The sequence below is a fragment of the Panthera onca genome, chromosome B1 (genome assembly GCF_046562875.1).
Source record: "Panthera onca isolate mPanOnc1 chromosome B1, mPanOnc1 haplotype 2, whole genome shotgun sequence".
In the NCBI taxonomy this organism is placed as follows: domain Eukaryota; kingdom Metazoa; phylum Chordata; class Mammalia; order Carnivora; family Felidae; genus Panthera; species Panthera onca.
Genome location: NC_138342.1, coordinates 188,571,670 through 188,595,707, shown reverse-complemented (window position 1 = coordinate 188,595,707; position 24,038 = coordinate 188,571,670). Strand labels below are relative to the sequence as shown.

Here is a 24,038-nt window from a genome sequence, read left to right as displayed (position 1 = left end):
GGGCGTATCCCATTACATCTCGCGGGGGATAATGGGGCGGGGTCAGCAGCTTTTCCTCAGTAAATTCTATTGGTTGAGTCATCCGTATTCTATAGACACTGTTAAGTCTTTCACTGTGTTCCTCGCGGAGGTTTCGAACTCTCCAGGTATCCTTCCGTAGCGTCCTTTGAAACGAGTCCTCCTGTACCCGAGGCAACGCGCCACAATAAACAGCTGCGGCCACCGTCTGCCCCCGCGTCGCGGGGAGCGTGCCGAGGCGCTTCGCAGCGAGGCCTCGCGCGGGAAGCGCTTGCGCGGGGAGGCTCGCGGCCCCCGCCGCTCCTGCCGCTGAGTCAACCCGGACCGGAGCTCAGACGCCCTGGTCCCGGTTGTCGCACCGGTGCTCTGCTGAGAGGAGACTTGGTCCTGCGGGCCGCCGGGTGTTGTGCGTTAGGTATCTACCTCCTTTGAGCCTGTTTCCCTACTGGGGAATCACTTTCCTGTCGCCTCAGCCAGAGGTTTTCCGCCCCTCCTTCACCGCCCCTCCCCCCGCTCCGGAGAGACCTTGCCAGGTTCCACTTGTGTTAGTCTTCACCGTGTACTTGTCTGCTCAGATTGTAAGCTCCCTGGGGTCAGGATCCACGCCTTTTAAAATGTTTTCCTAGCTTCTATCAGCGAGCTTTACCCAGAGGAGGCGTCTGCAAAGTGTCTGTTAAGTGAATGAGCGATTTTGTAAATGTTGCCCAAGAAGAGTTGAGAGGAAAAATAGAAGGCGAGAGCTTTTTTTCCCCTTTCCTTTCCTCCCTTCCGTGGCTCACTTTGTTGTGTGGCAGACGCTGCGCAGACGGTGGAAATACTGTGATAAGGGAGAACCAAGCTGCCCGCGGTGCCTGCCTTCCTGTAGGCAACAGTTTCGTGGGGAAAAGGCAGCTGCTAATTACAGGATCGGTACACGGTGAACGGAACGTGATAACCCGTTAGACAGGCTGCTATGGCAGAGGGAGTTAAAGAAGGGATGAATGAGGTACACAATCTGAAAGATCAGTGTTAATTGGGGGAAGTAAGGGGTGGGCACAGTGAAGCACTTGCATGAAGGGAAACAGCACGTGCCATGGTCCTGTGGCTGGAGAGAGCCTTACCTGAGAACTGGAAGAAGCCAAATGGAGCCCAGGTGCCAGGGAATGGGGTTCCTATGGTGTCAGATGTGGGTGATAGTGGACTTTGGGGGGCCACGTAAAGGATCTGAGTCCCTGTAACAGCACAGGAAGCCCTTGTGGTTGGGCAGTGGGATGGAGCTTTGAAACAGGCTGCAAATGGAAGTAGTATATCCCGGCTGACTGACGTTCACTTTTTATTTATTTACTTTTTTAATGTCTATTTTTGAGAGAGAGGGAGAGGCAGAGAGAAAGGGAGACACAGAAACTGAGGCAGGCTCCAGGCTTTGAGCTGTCAGCACAGAGCCTGACTCCGGGCTCTAACCCACCAACCATGAGATCATGACCTGAGCTGAAGTCAGGTGCTTAAGTGACTGAGCCACGCAGGCGCCCCCGCCTTGCCCCCCCACCCCCATTTACTTTAAAAATATACCTGATGAGAGGAGGAAGTGGAATGGGTTGGGGGGAAGGAAACATTTCTTCTTACGCTGTAGTTTTTTTTTTTTTTTTAAAGTTTATTTATTTTGAGAGTGTGCATGGGGGAGGGGCGAGAGAGGGAGAGAGAGAATCCCAAGCAGATTCCTGGCTATTAGGATGGAGCCAGATTGAACTCATAAACTGTGAGAGCATGACCTGACCGAGAGTCCCATGCCCAACCCACTGGCCCACCCAAGCACCCCCTAAAGCTTTAAATGGAATCTTTGCTTGCCCCTTGATACTACGTGTTAGTAAAGATTCATGCTCAGAGGAGCGACAGTTCCAAATAGGCACACCTGTTTAGTGTCACTGAAATTCAAGGCAAAAGGTAATCACCTTGAATTATAAACTGGGAAGCATAAGCCAATGCTTGTTTTATTCACTAAATGTGTGCCCAGTACCTAGATCTGCTTGGTACTTAAAAAATCCTCTGATGAAATGGAGGCAAATCTTCCTTAGTCTTTCTTTCTAGAACATGTGTAATTAAAAAACAGAATCTAAACATTTGTTTAATGTGATATTTCAAAAGAAAGGGGTGCCTAGGCGGCTTATTCGGTTAAGCGTCTGACTTCGGCTCAGGTCATGATCTCATGGCTCATGAGTTCTGCTGTTAGCGCAGAGCCTGCTTCGTATCCATTTTCTCCCTCTCTCTCTGCCCCTCCCACACTTGTGCTCTTTCTCTCTCTCAAAAATAAACACTAAAAAAAAAAAAAAGGGAAATTCACAGTTGCAGTATGCTCTTTAACAAATACTCTTAATTCGTGGATTTTTGTTTGTCGTGTTGTTCTTTATTTTAATCTTGCCTAGACAATGGTCCTTTCCCACCCATCCCCTTTGTGAACTAATTTTGCCAGGGACACATTTCTTGTATTCATTTAAACTTGAAGAGACTCAAGAACTGTAGGATGTAACACATAGTAATTGTGTGTGTTGTGCATTCTGAAAAACTGTTGTGATTTCCAGTATGAGCGACAATGCAGTATGTTTAAATCATTTGATCTAAACTGAGAGTGTCCCGCCTTATATAATTAGGATTTTTAAATCTACTTGGAACTTCTCAAAAGCAGGATGTATCTGCAGTGTTTATACCACACTACACAGTGACGATTTTATCATTTACCACAGACGAATGGCAGTGCAAAGGATGCTGTCATATACATTTCTTTGTAACGTGTGGATACTTTACCCAGAGAATCTAGGGGAGGGTTCGTGGTGCTAATTTGGAGGGCCATTGCTCCCCTCCAGCCCCTCAAAGTAGATTCTTTCCCTATGTCATTTGGGACCATTGTTTTATAGTGAATGCCCACTCTCAGACTGAAAGTAAATTGGACTGAAACTTAGCAATCACCTTTTTCCTAAACCTTTTCCCTGTATTTTTCAATGTAAGGTAGGATTTTGCTATAAACGAAATAGCCGCAAGGAACCTCTTGAGGTTGTCAGTATAGAAAGCACCGCCACAAGCAGCAGCCATGCCTGCAGAAGGAGGGAAGACGGATATGGAGAGGATTGGCCTCTTCAGTGAGATGGAGTATGTTACTGTTGGCGATAAATATGTGTCCTCATTTAATCGTAAGTATATCTGGTTTTCTTTACAGCCTAATAGTGGGTGTTCTATAGGAAAATTTGGATTTAATATTTAGGTTAAATGATATTTTTAATGCTCTATATTTTAAAGCATTAAGTTTTATTTATTTTTTTTTTATTTTGAGAGAGAGAAGGAGAATGAGAATGAGAATCCACTGACGAACTGTGAGATCCTCACCTGAGCCCAAATGAAGAGTCAGATGCTTAACCCACTGAGTCACCGAGGCTCCCCTTAAAGCATTAACTTTAAAGTCGAGTAAATTTATGAAATTTCAGTACAGTTAAGAGAGAACTTAGTTTCGTAAGAGCAGGAAGCTTCTTTCATTGGGATACCCTACTTTCTTACATTCTCTTCATAGATAATTTCACTTCTTTCCGAAGGTGCATGGCAGTTTTCTCTCAGAATATTTTGCTCAGATGGGACACTGCTATGCAAGCAGCATTTACGTTTGCATCCCAAAAGGCCATCCATGATTACTTTCTTGAAGAATGAAATGCTATGTGAATAGCTGAGGGAGTTTTAGAAGAGTCATAAATAATAAAAAGAGCTAAAGTAAAATAAAAATTTTATATGTCTTAGTTAAATTTCTGGCTATTCAATGACTTCTTTGTTACGATTAGAATACCCTGACATGAAACATCTCCAAGATATATTGTTAAATAAACAAAAAAATCAAGGTGCAGAATAGTTTATTATATAGCATGCTAAGCATTAAAAATGGAAAAGGGTATATATGAAAATATTCATTGGGACATGCCTAAACATTCTCTGGAAAACAAATATCACAAATTCCCTTGGGAGAGGAAGTGGGTGGCCGAGTATGGAGGAAAATTTATTGTAAAAACATTTATATTACTGCATTTGGAACCATGTGAATATACTACCTTTTCAAAAATTTAAGTTAAAAAAATCAGTGATACAAATTCATATTTAAATAACTAGTTGCTTTAAGGATTGTTCTCACTTCAAAAAAGTTTTCACATTGGTGAAGGACTCTCCAAATTGAGCTCTTCTAGATCTAAGTTATAATAGAAGTTCTACATATTTATAAAAACAACGTTTTAAAAAATTGGCCACTAGTACTTCATTGTATAAATATAACACATTTATTTATCTGCTTTCCTGTTGGTGGACATTTGAGTTGTTTCCTGTATTTGAATATTATGAATGAAACTGCTATGAACATTCCGGTTCATGCCTTTTAGTGGATATAGACACTTAGGTGTCTTGAGTATATATCTAGGAGGGGAATTGCCTCATTTTGATTATGGAACACCATTCCCTTCAACCTAAACACACACACACACACACACACACACACACACACTCATACACATGTACTTACTGATGATCTCACATGGTGTTTCCTAATATATAGAGAGGGAAGCATTAGATTAGATGATTGTTGGGGTCTCTCCCAGCTCTAAAAGTCAGAGTCTATAACCAAGACCTTGATCTAATTATTAAAATATTGTGATGGAAACCTCTTAGGTCTTATTGTCAATGTGGTCTATAATGTAGAGCTTTCAGTGAGCATTTTGAGACAGCATTTTAGAGCTCAAAACTCAAAATTAGAGTTGGCCCAAATCAAAGTTTGAAACTTTTCTCAGTTGCTTTTCATGTTCTTTAATTATTAGTGAGCTCAAAATGATGATATTCCTAATTTATTTTTAAAGGACCCTTTAATGACGCTGCAAGCAAAAATAAACAGATGCTACCTGGGGGATCCAAAGCAATGTCAAATCTCCAGGCAGGTTATTTTGATCCCCATTTTGTAAGGATATTTGAAGGTGAAGGCTATGTAAATCTGAATCAAGTGAGGAGACGGCATATGATGGAAGAAGCCAAAAAAAACCTAGGCAAAGCCTTCCTCCCTAGTAATGGAGATAAAAAGCCGTAAGTGTTTGGGGGAAAAGTCATAAATTCATTTCCTACACCTTTCTCTCCTCTAGCCCAAATCAAGTATTTTTCTAGAGGACTTACTTAAGTATGATTGATTTTTTTTTAGAGTATGATTTTTAGGATGAGCTTATCTCAGGTGGAGACAGTTATATTGGATGATATAAGTTGACGGGTAGTTTTAGTTAAGTAGATCCTCATCTCATTAAATTTATGCTTATGACACTGCTATTAGTTTATAAAATAAAAGCCAGATAAATAATGCAAATAAATTTGTTTGAAAATCTTGAAAAAACTGCCTTGGGTCATCATTATCTGTGTCCTTCACTATTTTTTCTGCTTTGCAAAAATTTTTTAGAAAGTATAAATAAAAATTGTAAAATTTGGTGAAGCCTTTTTTTTGATAAAAAGTAATTTATCAAGACATGCTATTTAAAAACAATTGTAAAGGTAATGCATGGACTTAAACGATATTTTAGTTGTGACAGTTGTCAATGTGAAGTTTCATTTTTTTTTTTTTTTAACGTTTTACTTATTTTTGAGACAGAGAGAGACACAGCATGAACGGGGGAGGGGCAGAGAGAGAGGGAGACACAGAATCGGAAGCAGGCTCCAGGCTCTGAGCCATCAGCCCAGAGCCCGACGCGGGGCTCGAACTCACGGACCGTGAGATCGTGACCTGAGCCGAAGTCGGAAGCCCAACCGACTGAGCCACCCAGGCGCCCCTGAAGTTTCATTTTTTTATTTTTAAACCATTGAACAAAGAAAATCATATAGTCTGTTATATCATATTATTTGGCTGAGCTTTATAATAAGATGCTAATGCACACTCTATAATGTTGACTGTCTCTGTAGAATTTATGAAAGATGAGGATTGGTTGAAGGCCAGTTTTGTGCTTGTGCTATTTTTTTGAGGTTAGTAAAACTGCAATTTTCTGAATTAATGGAAACTTTTCACTTCCTAGAGATTGTGAAATTTTGTTTATGTGGAACATTTAAGATAAGCATAAAAAATTAAAAACCTCTCATCTCAAAATTTGTGACTTTGAAAAATGGGCGAAATAAGACTAAAAACTAAAAAAAAATGGTTGCTTTTTTCTTGCCAGTGTTGGGCAAGTCAATTCCATTACATATATTTTGCTCCTTTTTCAGTCATTTTTTTGTGAATTGTGGTCAAATATGTATAACACAAAATTTGCTGTTTTAATTTGCTCCGTTTTTTAAAAACTGTATTTAAGATGTGGGTTAGGAACCTACTATGGCACGATAGGCGGTCCGGTGCCATTCTTCAGCACACAGTTGAAACCCAGAGACAAATATGAGGTACCTGGAAAGAATTTATACACAAACCCGGGAAAGAAAGGAACAGGATATGGGTAAGATACTTTTCATGGTTTCATATAATTTGTTTTGAAGTTAAATAAAATTTAAAATTTCTGAATCATGAAGTCACTATTACTTAATTTTTTCTTCCTTAGCTATGCAAATATTACCATAGGTAAACAGTTTTCACACTCTGCTGATTTCTACGATGCACCCAAACTAAATTTTAAGGTAAAATAATCTAATTTTAACTTTCTTCAATCTTTCTCTTAGTTGAAGTCGAGAATTCATTTGTGATCTAATTATGGATTGCTTTATTTTATCTATATTTGTGTTACCAGGGCAATGGTAGACCGATATCTATGAATTGTGATAATTTTACCTTTTTGATACTAGATTCCCATATCTCGCTGTAGATCTTCTCAGCTCTTCCCAGGATGAGCTTTTATCTCTTGCTAATTTACTACATCTACCTTATATCTCTCTAAGCTAGCTGTGAGACCTTTCTTACTTGGCCTAATCAGCTATACCTATTTTTGAGTAGAGGAGTCATGTCCTAACCCTTAGGACACCACCACACCCTAATATGTTGTGCGTAAGACAGTAGTGGTGGTACTTTTGGCCTAATCAAGCCATTCTGGTAAATGAGTGGAATGCAGGAGTGATGGGAGGTAAGAAGGTGGAAGGTAGAGAATGGATGAACACCTACAGAAGAGAGAGTGATAGGATGAGAAGAGAGTGCTCACTATACTAAACCACAGAAATAAAAGCTAAATGTACTGGTATATGCCTCTACACTCATTTTATATAATATTCGACTTAGAACGAAACATAGTCACTTGTTTGCAGAATGCCTACATGAGAATGAGTAGAGGAACCCTTGTAAATATTGGGACACTGTCAACATAATTTAACAATTTCCATATAACAAAAAAGCTGGTATTAATGAAAAGTCAAGTTTGGACATTAAACAACAGAAATTAAATAGCAAGCATTTTATTAGTTTTTGTTTTAGGCCTGCAGTCTTCCAACAATTACGCTGTGGTGACTTTAAGCAGCAGTGGGGCTACGAGATAGAAGGATAGTGGCCATTTTTAGTGTGTCCACACTCAAGCAAAGTTTTCTATTAAATTGGGCAGAAATCTCGGTCATTTAATAAGCATCTTTGTTTCTATGTGTGGATTATTAGAAAATTAATGTATAAACTGCTTTTCATCTGTAGGAATAATAATAATACATGATATAAACATATACAAGGCAATTTTATCAGTGGCTCAGTAATGAGTCTTTTATCCTAAATTTTATGTGGTAAGATACTTTTCTCTCCTTATTGTAAAGTTCTTTTTTTATATTCAGAACTTATTATTTATAAGTCAGTTATTTTATATCCTTGGACTTTCTAAAATTAATTCTGAAAATAATTTTAAAAATGCATTCTTGCTTTTTCTTTTAGAATTTAATTTTTAATTTTAATTTAATTTTTTATTTTTTTAAATATGAAATTTATTGTCAAATTGGTTTCCATACAACACCCAGTGCTCATCCCAACAGGTTCCCTTCTCAATGCCCATCACCCACTTTCCCCTCCCTCCCGCCCCCCATCAACCCTCAGTTTATTCACAGTTTTTAAGTCTCTTATGGTTTGATTCCCTCCCTCTCTAACTTTTGTTTTTTCCCTCTTCCCCTCCCCCATGGTCTTCTGTTAACGTTTCTCAGGATCCACATGAGAGTGAAAACATGGTATCTGTCTTTGTATGACTTTATTTCACTTAGCGTAACACTCTCCAGTTCCATCCACGTTGCTACAAAGGGCCATATTTCGTTCTTTCTCATTGCCACGTAGGACTCCATTGTGTATATAAACCACAATTTCTTTATCCATTCATCAGTTGATGGACATTTAGGCTCTTTCCATAATTTGGCTCTTGTTGAAAGTGCTGCTATAAACATTGGGGTCCAAGTGCCCCTATGCATCAGTACTCCTGTATCTCTTGGGTAAATTCCTAGCAGTGCTACTGCTGGGTCATAGGGTAGGTCTATTTTTAATTTTTTGAGGAACCTCCACACTGTTTTCCAAAGAGGCTGCACCAGTTTGCATTCCCACCAGCAGTGCAAGAGGGTTCCTGTTTCTCCACATCCTCTTCAGCATCTATAGTCTCCTGATTTGTTCATTTTAGCCACTCTGACTGTCGTGAGGTGATATCTCAGTGTGGTTTTGGTTTGTAGTTCCTTGATGAGGAGTGACGTTGAGCATCTTTTCATGTGCCTGTTGGCCATCTGATGTCTTCTTTAGAGAAGTGTCTATTCATGTTTTCTGCCCATTTTTTCACTGGATTATTTGTTTTTTGGGTGTGGAGTTTGGTGAGTTCTTTATAGATTTTGGATACTAGCCCTTTGTCTGATACGTCATTCGCAAATATCTTTTCCCATTCCGTCAGTTGCCTTTTAGTTTTGTTTAGTTTAGTATTAAAAATTTTTTTTTTTGATGTTTTATTTTTGAGAGAGAGAGGGAGAGAGAGAGAGAAAAAGAACAATCAAGGGAGGGGCAGAGAGAGAGGGAGACACAGAATCCGAAGCAGGCTCCGGACTTTGTGCTGACTGCTCAGAGCCCACTTTTGGCTTGAATTTGTGAACTGTGAGATCATGACCTGAGCCTAGCTGACTGAGCCCCCAGGGACCCCTTCGTTTAGAATCTTAAAGAGATTACTCCACTGCATTCTTGCTTGATTATTTCTGACAAGAGATCCCTTGTCATGTTGATTTTTGTTCTTCTCTATGAACTGTCTTTTTCCCTCTGGTTACTTTTAAGATCTCTTTATCACTCATTGAGCAATTTGATTATGATATGCCTTGGTCAGGTTTTCATCTTGCTTCTTGTGCTTGGGGTTTATTCAGCTTCTTGGATCTGTGGGTTTATAGTTTTCATCAAATTTGGAATGTTTTCAGCTATTATTTCTTCAGTTATTTTTTTCTATCCTTTCATCTTTCTTTCCCCTCTCCTTCAGGGACTCCTAGTACATATGCATTAGATCTTCTGAAATTGTCTCACAGTTTACCAGTGCTTTGTTTGCTTTTTTTTCCTTTTTAATTCTCTTTTTCCCTTCTCTGTATGTCAATTTGAATTGTTTCTTTTCCTATGTCCTCAAGGTCACTAATCTATTTTAACTACAGTGTCTAATCTGCAATATCCTGTGTATTTCTAATCTCACACATTGTACTTTTGCTCTCCAGAAGTTCTGTTTGAGTGTTTTATAGCTTATGTGTTTCTGTGTGGCTTTATGAGCATATACAGTTTAATTACTGTTTCAGTTTCCTTCTCTACTAATTCTAACATCTGTGTTCTTGGTTGATTTTGAATTCTTAGTTTTTCTTCTTGGTACAGGTCATATTTTCCTGCTTTGCATGGTTAGTGATTTTTGACTTAATGTTGGGCACTTTGTCATTTACTTTGTTGAGTGCTGTATATTTTTGTATTCTTATAAAAATTCTTGGGCTTTGTTCTGGAATGCAGTAAAATGATTTGGAAACAGTTTGATTTTTTTCAGTCTTGCTTGGTTTCAGATTTGTTAGGTGGGACAGGAGCAATGCTCAGTCTAGGACTAATTACTCTGTACTACGGGGGCCACCCCTTTCTGTGTGCTCTACCCAGTGCCCTGGGACTCATGTTTTCCAGCAGAACTGATGGAACCAGAACTCTTGCCAGCTCTGTGATAAGAGCCAGACACTGTTACTTTTAGTCTTCTTAGGTGGTTCTTTTTTTGGCTTTGAGTAGTTTCCTCATATATGTGCTGATTTATACTACACTGAATGCTCTAGGGCAGGGGTTGGTAAAACAAACACAGTATTCTAGTAAAACGTGACCATACTCTAGCCAAAGGTGTTCTTTAAAGCCTTTCCTCATGATAACCTGCATCAGAATCACCTGCGGTGACTAAAATGATAGATTTTTAGGCCATATAGCAGACCAAGAGGATCTAGAAATCTCTGAGAGAAGAGCTTGGTATTTTATATAACTTATCAAGAGATTCCTATGAGAACTAAAATTTGAAAAACACTGCCCAAAAAGATAAATGGAATGGTTAAAATTATCATTACCACTGTGATATGGAAGAGGGGAGAGATGATCAGCAAGAAGGGGTAAAATTTCTATGAGCTGGAGAAAGGACGAGGGCAAGCAAAAACAAAGAAGAAGATAAAAAAGAGTGAAAAATCCTGAAAGTGTTACAGTAGCATTCTTGGTAATGCAAGTTTCTTCCCTGGATTAACTATCTATTTTAGATTTCATTTATCAAACATTTTCAATTGTTTGTGGAATGACAAAATACCAAATTTCATATTAGAAAAAAGTGAAAAAAGGTATTAATATTCACTTTAGTTGCCTCTTCAAATCTATATTTCATAGCATGAAATTTTTTTCTACTTTATTAACAGAAATTTTTGTAAGTATTGTCCCATAGAGAAGATTGCAAAATGGAAGGGAAAAAATGACCTCTGTTTTGCTTGAATACGAGGTAGTTAATATAAAAATGTTATAAAGAGTAAGTATTCCTCATTTTTAGAAGTAAAAACTGACAGTTATTTAGGGCCCACCACATGCCAGGTACTTTACGCACTTAATTGCATTTAATCTATACAACAGCATTGGGTGTGTGGAAGGAGAGATTATATCATCTACAGTTGAAGAAAATGTAGCACTAACAGGGTAAGTAAATTTCCCAGAGTCCCTGAGAAATGCTAAAAAGCACGAAGGAGTTGTGATTTGAACAACAAAATCCTTTTTCTTTACTGCATCATATCACCCAGATAATTAATTTAGATTTCTTTAGGTGATAAATAGATCTCTGTACTTGAAATCAATTTATATCTAAAGAGAGCGGGGCGCCTGGGTGGCTTGGTCGGTTAAGCTTCCGACTTCAGCTCAGGTCATGATCTCACGGTCTGTGAGTTCGAGCCCCGCGTCGGGCTCTGTGCTGACAGCTCAGAGCCTGGAGCCTGTTTCAGATTCTGTGTTTCCCTCTCTCTCTGCTCCTCCCCCGTTCATGCTCTGTCTCTCTCTGTCTCAAAAATAAAATAAAACGTTAAAAAAGAGAGCATTCATACTTGTACCTGTTCATAAGTGAGGCATATCTTTTGTATCATAGAAACAGAACATAACAAAGGAATGTTTTAAAGAAGTGAACCCGGCAGTATAGATATAAAACATCTACATGCTTATATTAAAATTTAAAAGAAAATTTGACTGTTACTTCTAATGTGAATAATTTATGTCCCACAATTTCAAACACTCTGGTTTACAGAAGGAGAATGAAGAACACCATCGTTTAGTTAAAGGAACACCTTTCAAATCAAATCTTTACCCAAGGGAATATTTTGACACGAATCCTTATTTGTTTGAGAAAGCTTTACCACCAATTAAAAAAACAGAGAAGAAAGAATTACCTGCACACCCCTTTAAGCCTTCTTCTCCTGGTAAAAAGGTAAGTTAAAAATTTTAGAATGAAAAAATATTAAGCGTTATAAAGAACTGTTGCCTTTTTATGTCAAGTCATTTTGTTACCCATGTAAATAATAAACTTTTGTTTATTATTCACACTCTTATTGAATCACGGTAATAATTGTGAAACCTCTTTTAACAAAATTAGGAAAAGTCACAAAGCATGGCTAGTATAGGGAATGAGTTCTTGCAATGAAATAATCATTAATTATTTCAAAGGCATTTGAATTTATAATGGATTTTCCAAGTACCTCTCTAGATTTTAGGTATAATTTTTCACAAAACCATGAAAAGCCAGACCATCTTTCAAGTTTTGAAATTGTTGTTAAAATGAACTATCTCCTACTCTGTTGGTGTTTACAAGTATGAATAAAAATACAAATGCTTCTTTGGTTTATAAACCTTAGTTTATACTTTGTTTTGTCTTTTATGTATCACCTGTTCATTTTCCCTGCTGATTTTCTATTAGGATATTTGTCTTTTTCATATTGATTTGTAAGATCGTTTCATATATTAAGGATATTCTTTTGTCATTGTGTTGAAAATAATTTTTTTGGCTTGTTAAGTCTTTGACTTTTGTTATCGTATTTTGTGCTATTCAGAAGTTTAATAATTTGATGTAGTCAAATTTATCAGTTGTGCTAAGTTTGATGACATTCTCAGAATCACTTTCCTCACCACCAATATTAGAAAAATATACATTCTTAATTTCTTCTATTAGTTTTTTCCTTTTTATTTAAATATTCATTTGAAATATATTTTGAAATGAAGAGCAAGGTAAAGATTCAGCTTTTATCTTTTCAAAATCCAATTTTGAAATTAGGAGGACCCTTTGGGGAGGAGGATATGCTCTAGATCTTGATTGCAGTCATGGTTTCTAGGGTGATACACTGTCAAAACTCATAGAATTGTAAACTTTAAATGGGTGCAGTTTATTGTACATGAATTAGACTTAAAAACTGATTTTTAAAAAAAAAAAGCCAGTTGTTCCTAGCATCACTGATGGAATAATTTTCAACAGCACTGCTTTGAAATGGCATCCTTATCAAATCAAAATTAGCATTTCCATTTTATTTGATGTTTATTTCTTTTATTTAAAAAAATTTTTTTTAACATTTATTCATTTTTGAGAGTGAGAGAGAGCATGAGCAGGGGAGGGGCAGAGAGAGAGGGAGACACAGAATCTGAAGCAGGCTCCAGGCTCTGAGCCGTCCGCACAGAGCCCGATGTGGAGCTTGAACTCACAGACCACGAGATCATGACCTGAGCTGAAGTTGGACGCTCAACTGACTGAGCCCCCTAGGTGCCCCAATTTGATGTTTATTTCTACCTGTATGAAACTACTTTTAATTACCATTGCATTTTAATTTGGGGTGGTCTAGTTTCTATCTTGTTACTCTTTAAAAAAATTACATTGGCTATCCTCCCATATTCTCTAGAACTTTGAAGTTATTGTCTAAAGTGCTGGGGGAAAAAAGACTTTGGTATTTTGCTAAAAAGTTAAATCTTTAGATTTTTGGATGTCTTAGCTTGCTTGCTCGCTCGCGCACTCATTAATTAATTAATTAATTAAAAGTTTATTTATTTTGAAAGAGAGAAAGAATCCCAAGCAGGCTCTACACTGATGTGGCGCTTGATCTCCTGAACCGTGAGATCATGACCTAAGCTGAAGTCACAAGTTGTACACTTAACCGACTCAGCCACCCACACACCCCTCAGCATATTTATGATTTGAGTCTTCTGATCTAGAAACAAACTGCTTATTAAAACTTTTATTTCCCTTGTAGAATTCTAAATTTTGCTTTATACAGGTTTATATGTTTTATGTTTTGTTCCTATTTAAGGCTCTTGTCAACAACTTTTTTCCTATCATATATTCCCTTATGTAATTTGTCTTTATCAAAATATTTGATAATTGGCCACTTCATTAAGTTTTCTTATGTTCTAATGGGTATTATGTTGATTCTCTTTAGATTTTCAGATATGTGATTACGTTATCTGCAAATAATTTTGCCCAATCCTTTCCAGTATTTGTAGCTTTTAAGTCATGTTCATGTCTAGTTGCTTAGCATAGCAATAGTTGTCATCATTTGCCTTAATCTTGAATTTACTGAATTAGTTGAATTTACTCTAGTGTTTCATTTTTATAGATGCCAAAAAAAGGAATAAATTAGGAATGTATGTAGAATGGTATTGAATATTTTGGTGTAATCTATTTAGACCATCTTTTTTTTTCTTTCTTTGACTTGTTATAAGGTGAATGATGATAAATTTCTCGGAATGAATTCCACTTGGCTATGTTGTATTTAAGTATAATACTTTATCTTATTTATTAATATTTTAAGTATTTTTGCATCAATAATTTTAAGTGTAACTGGTCTAATTTTTTTTTTTGTATGCTTTGTTTTATCTTGGTATAAGTAGGTGTTAGCGTCTTAAAATAATCAGGGAGATTTTTTTATTTTTCTGTGTTTTGTAACAATTCAGGTAACACCACAAATAACTGTTCCTTACAGGCTTGAAAGAACTCTCATGGAAAATGTTCTGGGCTTAATTTCTTCTATGGTGCCTTATCTGATTTGTATCTCTTTTGAGTCGATTTGACATTTATATTTTCTTTGAAAATAATTTCATTTATGTTTTCAAATTTATCAACATAGAGGTTTACAAAAATGTTATTTTATATTTTTGGTTATTCCATATATGTCTACTCCTTTCTCAATCCTAATTATAATGTAGATTTATCTGTTTATTTTGTAAGGCATCATCTGGTGGTTTGGTTTATTTATTTACCATGTATATTTTTCCTTTTCTTTTTTCTTTTTTTTACTTAACTTTTTTTAACTTTTATTTGTTTTTGAGAGGGGGTGGGGGAAATGGCAGAGAGAGAGGCAGACACAGAATCTGAAGCAGGCTCCAGGCTCTGAGCTGTCAGCACAGAGCCCAACATGGAGCTTGAACTCACTCGAACTCACAAACCCTGAGATCATGACCTGAGCCAAAGTTGGATGCTTAACTGACTGAGCCACCCAGGTGCCCCTATATTTTTCTATTTTTAATTAGTTCATTTTGCTTTACCTTTATTAATGAACTTATTTTACTTAAATTTCCTTATTATTTATTGCTCTTCAAAAGAATCTGTGTCCTCTACCTGGAAAACTTGAAATATTACAATTGTATCTTTTAATTGAATTGAATTTTCATGTATATTTGGCATAGATATTGTAAGATAATGGATGCCTATTTAAATTGGTTATGATGGGGCGCCTGAGTGGCTCAGTCGGTTAAGCGTCCGACTTCAGCTCAGGTCACAATCTCGAGGTCCGTGAGTTCGAGCCCCGCGTCGGGCTCTGGGCTGACGGCTCAGAGCCTGGAGCCTGCTTCCAATTCTGTGTCTCCCTCTCTCTCTGCCCCTCCCCCGTTCATGCTCTGTCTCTGTCTCAAAAATAAACGTTAAAAAAAAATAAATTGGTTATGATGATTCTATAGAGTTTTCTTGGTAACTATGTATAAAGATTAAAATTGTGGTAAATCAGCTTAAAAAGTCAAAGCAAATATTTGTTTTGTGTACAGGTCGAAAAATAATTTTGACTAACTCCTTACTAGATCTAAGAAAAGTATAAAGTAGGTCATATTTTCCTCTCACCTTCTGTTTCTATGTGCTACTCCTTGTTTTTAAAAATTTTTATTTTTTGTATCTTTTTCATCATTGACCAATATTTAATGAACTCATGTCAGCCTCCCTGTTGAACGAACCTTATCCTTGACCTTCTCTTCTGAGCATGCTCTGGTTCTGAGCTCCAACTCCTTTCTGTATCAAAATATACATGACTTAGGTCTTATTCCCTCGGTAATAAACTCACCCCTTAACCAGATGACAGCTTGATCTGGTGAACTCTCACTAAGATATTAATATTTGGGGCTTCTGGGTGGCTCAGTTGGTTAAGCATCCAACTCTTGACTTTAGACTCAGGTCATGATCTCACAGTCTGCCTTGGATTCTCTCTCTCTGCTCCTACCCTACTCACATCCACCCCCTCTCTCAAAATAAATAAATAAGCTTAAAATTAATAGACAAATACTAATACTTGACAATAGTTTAGAATATTACCTTCCCATAAATATTTGCATTTTAATAGAGGACTTTTGAAAACTACAATGTCTTGCCCCCATAAAATTGGTGGCAGGGAGACTGCTGGTGTTTGAACAGTGTAGGCATACTTAGTTTTATTGTGCTTTGCTTTATTATGCTTCGTACATACTGTGTTTTTTTACAAATTAAAGGTTTGTGGAAATCTGTGTTGAGCAACGTGATTGATACAATTTTTCTGACAATATTTGCTCACTTTGTGTCTCTGTGTCACATTTTAGTACTTCTTACATTATTTCAAACTTTATTATTATATTTCTTATGGTGATCTGTGATCGGTGATCTTTGCTGTTGCTATTGTAACTGCATGGAGGGGTGCTATGAATGCCACCCGTGTAAGACAGCGAACTTAATTAATGCACGTTGTGTGTTCTTACTGCCCTGCTGACTGGCTATTCCCTCATCTCTCTCCCTCTCCTTGGGCCTCCGTCTTCCCTGAGACACAACAGTATTTAGATGATGCCAGTTAATAACCCCACAATAGCCTCTAAGTGTTCACGTGAAAGGAAGAGTTGCATGTCTCACTTTAAATCAAAAGCTAGAAATGATTAAACTCCATGAGGAAGTCATGTCAAAAGCTGAGACAGACTAAAAACTAGGCATCTTGTGCCAAACAGTTACCCAAGTTGTGAACACAAAGGAAAAGTTCTTCAAAGAAATTAAAAGTGCTACTCCAGTGAATACATACATGATAAGAAAGCAAAACAGACTTCTTGCTGATGAGGAAAGTTTTGGTGATAGAAGATCTGGATGGAAGATCAAGCCAGCCACAAGATGTCCTTATGCAAAGCCTAATACAGAGCAAGGCCCTAACTCTTCAATTCTGTGAAGGCTGAGAGAGGTAAGGAAGCTGGAGAAGAAAAGTTTTAAGCTAGCTGAGGTTGGTCCACTAAGTTGCAATCTCCATAACATGAAAGTATAAGGCAAAGCAACAAGTGCTGATGTAGAAGTTGCAGCAAGTTACCCAGAAGATCTAGCTAAGGTAATTAATGAAGGTGGCTATGCTAAACAACAGATTTTTAATGTAGATTAATTAATCCTTTATTGGAAGAAGTTACCATCTAGGACTTTCATAGCTAGAGAGGAGAAACCAATGCTTGGCTTCAAAGCTACAAAGGACAGGCTGGCTCTCTTTTTAGAGGCTAATGTAGCTGGTGACTTTAAGTTGAAGCCAGTGCTCATTTACCATTCCCCAAATCCTTGGTCCCTTAAGAATTATGATGGGGTGCCAGGGTGGCTCAGCCAGTTGAGTGTCTGACTCTTGATTTTGGCTCAGGTCATGATCTCATGGTCATGAGATCCAGCACCACGTCAGGCTCTGCGCTGAGTGTGGAGCCTGCTTGAGATTCACTCTTTCCATTTCTCTCTGCCCCTCCCCTCTGAAACAAATAATCATTTGATAAAAAAAAGGATTATGATAAATCTCTGTGCTATAAACAACAAATCCTGGGTGACAGCACATCTGTTTATGAAATGGTTTACTGAATATTGTAAGCCTGCTGTTGAGATCTGCTCAGAAAAAAAAAAAAGATTCCTTTCAGAATAGTACTGTTTATTGACAGTGCGTCTGGTCACCCAAGAGCTCTGATGGCAATGTACAATGAGATTAATGTTGTTTTCATGCTTGTTAACACATCTATTTGGCAGCCCATGGATCGTGGAATAATTTCAACTTCAAGTCTTATTATTTAAGAAATACATATCATAAAGCTCTAGCTGCCATAGATAGTGACTCCTCTGATGGATCTGGGCAGAGTAAATTGGAAACCTTCTGGAAAGGATTCATATTCTAGATGCCATTAAGAACATCTGCAGTTCATGGCAAAAGGTCAAAATATCAACATTAATGGGTGTTTGGAAGTTGATTCCAAACCCCATGGATGACTTGGAGGCACTCAATACTCCAATGGAGGAAGTAACTGCAGATGTGGTGGAAATAGCAAGAGAACTAGAATCACAAGTAGGGCCTGAAGATGGGACTGAGCTGCTGCAATCTCATGATAAAAGTTTGATGGAGGAGGAGTTGCTTCTTATGTCTGAGAAATGAAAGTGGTTTCTTGAGATGGAATCTACTCCTGATGAAGATACTATGAAGATTGTTGAAATGACAATGGATTTGAAATATTATATGAACCTGGTTGATATAGCAACAGCAGGGTTTGAGAAGATAGACTCCAATGTGAAAGAAGTTCTGCTGTGGGTAAAATGTTATCAAACTGATTGCATGCTACAGGGAAATCATTCATGAAAGGAAGAGTCAATCAGCATGGTAAACTTCATTGTCTTGTTTTAAGAAATTGCCACAGCCACCCCAACCTTCAGCCACCACCAGGTCAGTCAGCAACTATTAACATCAAAGCAAGAACTTCCACCAGCAAGAATATTCTCATTGACTGAAAGCTCAAATGATATTTAGCATATTTTTAGCAATAAAACATTTTAAAATTAAGGTATGTACATTGTTTTTTTAGGCACAATGCTATTGCACTCTTAATAGACTATAGCATTGTGTAAATATAACTTTTATATGTAGTGGGAAACCAAAAAATTCATTTGACTTGCTTTTTTGTGATATTCATTTTATTGCAATTGTCTGGAACTGAACTCACAATATCTGTGAGGTATGTCTGTATAGACAACTTTAAATGTAAAACCAACTCCATAGTGCACAAATATGTATGAACTTCTTCAAAATCTAATTTTGTTAGAAGCATTTTACAAAACTACATTAAATTGTCTCATTTTTATTTGTAGGCTGGCGGAATGAAGGCAGGAACGTTTGATCCTTACCCTTCACATTCTGCTGACCCTTATGTGGTTAAATTGACTTCCAGCAAAGGTGCTAAGATTTTCTATCCACCAAGTGGACCAAAGAGCAGACCAACTGAAAGTATAATGACTTTGAATGTCAAAAGGTAGTAATATGTTACACTTAGACTATAAACCAAGAAAAATTGTTTTTGACTTTTAGATTCCTTCAAAATAATATCTTTTATTTATATGTACTTCAAATAATGACAGATCTGGATGTCTTTGGAAATCTCAGCTCCTTTTATATAGAAGCTCTCCCTTAGAAGTTCTTTCCCATCTTCTAAAATTTTCTATTGAAAAGCTTAATTTATTTGTTCTGTTCATAATTTTTACTTTTATTCATTTTTTAATTTATTTTTCTTTTCTGTATTTTATTTATTTTTTATAATTTACATCCAAATTAGCACATGGTGCAACAATGATTTCAGGAGTAGATTCCTTAATGCCCCTTACCCATTTAGCCCATCCCCCTCCCATAACCCCTCCTGTAACCCTCTGTTTGTTCTCCATATTTAAGAGTCTTTTATGTTTTGTCCTCTTCCCTGTCTTTATATTATTTTTGCTTCCTTTCCTTTATGTTCATCTGTTTTGTATCTTAAAAGTCCTCATATGAATGAAGTCATATGATATTTGTCTTTCTCTAATTTCACTTAGCATAATACCCTCTAGTTCCATCCACGTAGTTGCAAATGTCAAGATTTCATTCTTTTTGATTGCCGAGTAATACTCCATTGTGTATATATACCACCATATATATTCATTCATTCATCCATTAATGGACATTTGGGCTCTTTCCATACTTTGGCTGTCATTGATAGTGCTGCTGTAAACATTGGGGTGCATATGTCCCTTCAGAACACCATACTTGTATCCTTTGGATAAATACCTAGTAGTGCAATTGCTGGGTCGTAGGCTAGTTTTGTTTTTAGTTTTTTGAGGAACTTCCATACTGTTTTCCAGAGTGGCTGCACCAGTTTGCGTTCCCACCAGCAGGGCAAAAGAGATCCTCTTTCTCCGCATCTTTGCCAGTATCTGTTGTTGCCTGAGTTGTTAATGTTAGCCATTCTTTTTTTTTTAATTTTTTTTAATGTTTATTTGAGAGAGAGCGTGCGTGCACGTGCACACACACACACACACACACACACACACACGAGCGAGTGGGGGAGGGATAGAGAGAGATGGAGACACAGAATCCGAGCAGGCTTCAGGCTCTGAGCTGTCAGCAGAGAGCCTGATGTGGGGCTCAAACTCAAGAACCATGAGATCATGACCTGAGCTGAAGGCAGACACTTAACTGACTGAGCCACCCAGTTGCCCCAGGGATGTCCACTCTCCCCACTGTTATTCAACAAAGTACTGGAAGTCTTAGCTAGTGGTGGGTCTTTCATATAATGGCTTTTATGATCTTGAGGTAGGATCCTTCGGTCCCTACTTTCTTGAGGGTTTTTATCAAGAAAAGATGCTGTATTTTGTCAAATGCTTTCTCTGCATCTATTGAGAGGATCATGTGGTTTGTGTCCTTTCTTTTATTGATGTGATGAATCACATTGATTGTTTTGCAGATACTGAATCAGCCCTGCATTCCAGGTATACATCCCACTTGGTTGTGGTGAATAATTTTTTTAATGTATTGTTGGATCTGGTTGGCTAGTATCTTGTTGAGGATTTTTGCGTCCATGTGCATCAGGGAAATTGGAGTATAGTTCTCCTTTTTAGTGGGGTCTTTGTCTGGTTTTGGAATGAAGGTAATGCTGGATTCATAAAAAGGGTTTGGAAGTTTTCCTTCCATTTCTATTTTTTGGAACAGCTTCAAGAGAAAAGGTGTTAACTCTTCTTTAAATGTTTGATAGAATTCTCCTGGAATCTGTTCATAATTTTTAAAGCAAATCTATAGCACCTTACTATAAGTTGCTTGAGACTGTTTACATATTTATTGTTGAGTTAGCAGTACATGTTAACATTGTTTCTCAAAGGGAGTTTTTGATCTTTGTTAAATTATTATCTCTTTGTGGCTTCCAGGCTCTCAGTAATTGTGAGGAATTTTAATTATGCTTAAGACTTCTAAGTTTGAAATAATCTTTTATGAAATCTTCTAGGAAACATTTTGGTTAGTTAAAAATGCTATTAACATCACATTATAATACTTCGAATGAAATATATTATTTAAGTATCTTAAAAGTTCAGTTTTATCCAGGTTTTGTGCACTCTTAACACTGAAAAGAAGTTGTCAGGAGTTCAGAATATAAATTAGGAAGGGACAATCCATCATTGTCTTTTGGTGTGTGTGCAAGATCGTGAATAAATGGAAGAATTCATTTGATTACCTTTCCATTTATTCATTGAAAAAGTTTTAATGCCAAATAAGCTAATTTACATATTTCTAACTTCAGTGTAATCATAATGGATTAAGTAAAGGACACCAAATTCACCTTTTATAAAAACCTCTCAGTACATCTGTGTCACTTGTGGACGGGGATTATAATGCCAGTCTTACGATCCTATCCCCAAAATAAGACTGCCCATCATTATTTATATAATTTAACTCTTGGCTACAGGCATAATATTCTATGGGGGCTAGTTGGTGGAAATTGAAATACGTGGAGTCTTTATTTCATGTCCTTTGATCTTCATCCTTCATCAAGTCACCTATCTATTAGTACTCTGTTCAACTTGATTTATGTAATATAGAACAGAGAGTAAAATTACAATTTTCTTTATGACACTCACCCTCAAATAGATGAGATTCTTTTGGGAAGCAAGGGGAAGTTTCCGGTTCTTTGTGTGTTCTTTTCTATCCAGAGAACAGAATTGAGAAAGTTCTACAATATATATGTTTGGAGCAGAGAAAAGAAAAGAATAGCTGATTGCTTTTTTGGAAACTCTGTTTATCTTCTGTTTAGTAATTTTGAATTTATTGAAACCCTTTCTTTTTATATTATCACAAGTATTATCCTAAGTCAAATTTTAGATTTTTTTACCCTAATTTTAAAACTAATAAACCTCTGGGTGGTATTTAAAATTGGTCCCATTAAACAATTTTCCTTACTTATTTATTTATTTATTTACTGACTGACTGGCAGAGAGGGCAAGCAGGGGATGGGCAGAGAGAGAGGGGGAGAGAGAATCCCAAGTAGGCTCTGCACTATTGGTGGGAAGCCCAAAATGGGCCACAAACTCACAAGCTGAACCATGAGATCATGACTTGAGCCAAAATCAAGACTCAGATGCTTAACCGACTGAGCCATCTAGGTGCCCTCCCAATTTTTTCCTTCTTGAATTACATTTTAAGTGAAACTGTTTAATTTGGTGAGAGAGTTTGGTTTTGGATTAATTTATTGCAAAACCTTTTTACGAGAATACACAGATACATTACCTGCACCTATAAAATTAAATGTGCATTTATTTTCCAATTTTAGGGCACTAAATATGAAGAACTACAAGACTGCTTCAGTACAGTCCTGTTAGCATCTGGAAGACAAATGGCTTTCCAGGTCCTGACTACCAGTAATTCATTATCAAGTGCTAATTATTTGAAAATAACATAAGATATGGAACAGGTGTCTCAGGCATTTAAGATATTTAAGCCTGCAACTCTAATATTCTTCCTTGTTTTAGTACTATTTCTTAACGAATAAATAGTATTTGTTAATAATTTAGTATGTGATTGCTGATCTTTGCTTATATCTTTCTCAGGAGAATATGATGCTTACACATTTTATAAAATCTTGAACTGTAGTCTTATCATTTGAAAGCTTTTAATGTTAAAAAATTGCAAGCTTGGAGAGCAGGTGTGGAAGTTGGGGCTGGAGGGGTAGAAAGTGCACATTAAATTCTTACCTTGTGGCTCTTGGGGGTCTTTGAAAATTGGATTGATAGCTTATCCAAGTGTCCTAGCCAATATACTGCATATATTCATGTATGCATATTTTAAGTGAGGCAAATGTCTTCATTTATGTGGTCCTCATACCTTCTATTTATGGTCTTTGTAAAGCTTCATATTAGTCAGTGGCAGTCCCAGGATGAGTTGGAGGTAGGGAGAATGGGGAATGCCCTTTTAGTTGAGTATCTTACACAAGTACAAAGTTACAAGACGGATGAAGTTTGTCTTTGGTGTTCCTCTCACGTGCATCTATAGCTGTCTAAAGCTGCCTCTTCCAGAACACCCCCTCTTGGTCTTAACCTCTTGGTCCCGATTATCTCTTTTTCACTCACCCTACCACTGTAGAAACTACCTGTTGTTCTTAAAAGATATGATTTAAATACATTACTGTAATTCATGGTCAGGTCTTTATCAACAGCCCTTATTCAATTGGGGGTGGTGGTCATAGTCTTTAAAAAGGGAAATTTATAATATCTATTAATGTAATATATTGGGGAAGTTATTTTTTAAAAAACTTTTTAACGTTTATTTATTTTTGACAGAGAGAGAGCGAGACAGAGTGTGAGCCGAGAAGGCGGGGGGGGGGGGGGGGGGGGAGAGGGAGACAGAATCTGAAGCAGGTTCTGGGCTCTGAGCTGTCAGCACACAGCCAAACACAGGACTCAAACCCATGAATGGTGAGATCATGACCTGAGGTGAAGTCTGGAGCTTAACCTACTGAGCCACCCAGGCACCCTGGGGAAGTTATTTTTGATCCATGGTGATTTCCTTAGTACTTGTCCCTTTGCCATCCGAGTCTTCTCAGAGCTGGAAATCAGAATGTATAGAGGCTGCAATACTCTTCTTTTTAACCCCCCACTTTTTTTTTTTTTAAGTGGGAGACTATTTTAAAGGGATTGTAGATGGTACAGAGAATTTTTACTATTGTAAAATCTATACACCGTATAGATTTATTTTCACATCTCAAACTATTTACATTTTTCTAAAAGAGTGTTTAAAAATCTTTATTTCCTACCCAAAGGACAGTGTGGAATGAACATCTTAAAGACATTATCAAGGGTATAATGTGACCCAAAGGGAATACATTTGCCTTTAGGAATAGTTTTACCAGGTACGCATAATTGAATAAAAGTCATATACTGATAAATGTTACCAAATAAACCTTATGAATATATGTATTCTTTTGAGATATGAGGTTTATATTTTCAGGTTTTATTAAAATCTAAATAGATGCTTATTTTCACCTGTGCCTTTGTTAGCTATAATTAATTTTTTTAATGAGCCTC

General features: G+C 37.1%; 1 protein-coding gene across 3 annotated transcripts; it reads left to right on the top strand.

The window, feature by feature from the left end:
- The first annotated feature begins 3 nt into the window (after nt 1-3).
- On the top strand, nt 4-22,528 carry CFAP96 (cilia and flagella associated protein 96). Of its 3 annotated transcripts, none has more exons than XM_060652993.3 (8): nt 4-433; nt 3,002-3,179; nt 4,872-5,091; nt 6,333-6,470; nt 6,573-6,648; nt 11,715-11,894; nt 18,816-18,976; nt 22,289-22,528. In XM_060652993.3, the coding sequence occupies exons 2-8, from the start codon at nt 3,080-3,082 to the stop codon at nt 22,335-22,337; spliced, it is 924 nt and encodes a 307-aa protein (XP_060508976.2). In that variant the 5' UTR covers nt 4-433; nt 3,002-3,079; the 3' UTR covers nt 22,338-22,528. The 3 variants fall into 3 exon arrangements, with proteins under 3 accessions (XP_060508976.2, XP_060508975.2, XP_060508981.2); XM_060652992.3 differs by having other exon boundaries at nt 2,998-3,179; XM_060652998.3 differs by having other exon boundaries at nt 60-146.
- Nucleotides 22,529-24,038: the final 1,510 nt, after the last annotated feature.

What these genes read in the sequence shown, in the direction of transcription:
- CFAP96 (XM_060652993.3), top strand. Translation starts at nt 3,080, where the DNA reads ATGCCTGCAGAAGGAGGGAAGACGGATATGGAGAGGATTGGCCTCTTC. An exon ending in AGTAATGGAGATAAAAAGCC is followed by an intron (nt 5,092 to 6,332) that starts GTAAGTGTTTGG and finishes ACTGTATTTAAG; the next exon opens with ATGTGGGTTAGGAACCTACT. An exon ending in CACCCAAACTAAATTTTAAG is followed by an intron (nt 6,649 to 11,714) that starts GTAAAATAATCT and finishes TCTGGTTTACAG; the next exon opens with AAGGAGAATGAAGAACACCA.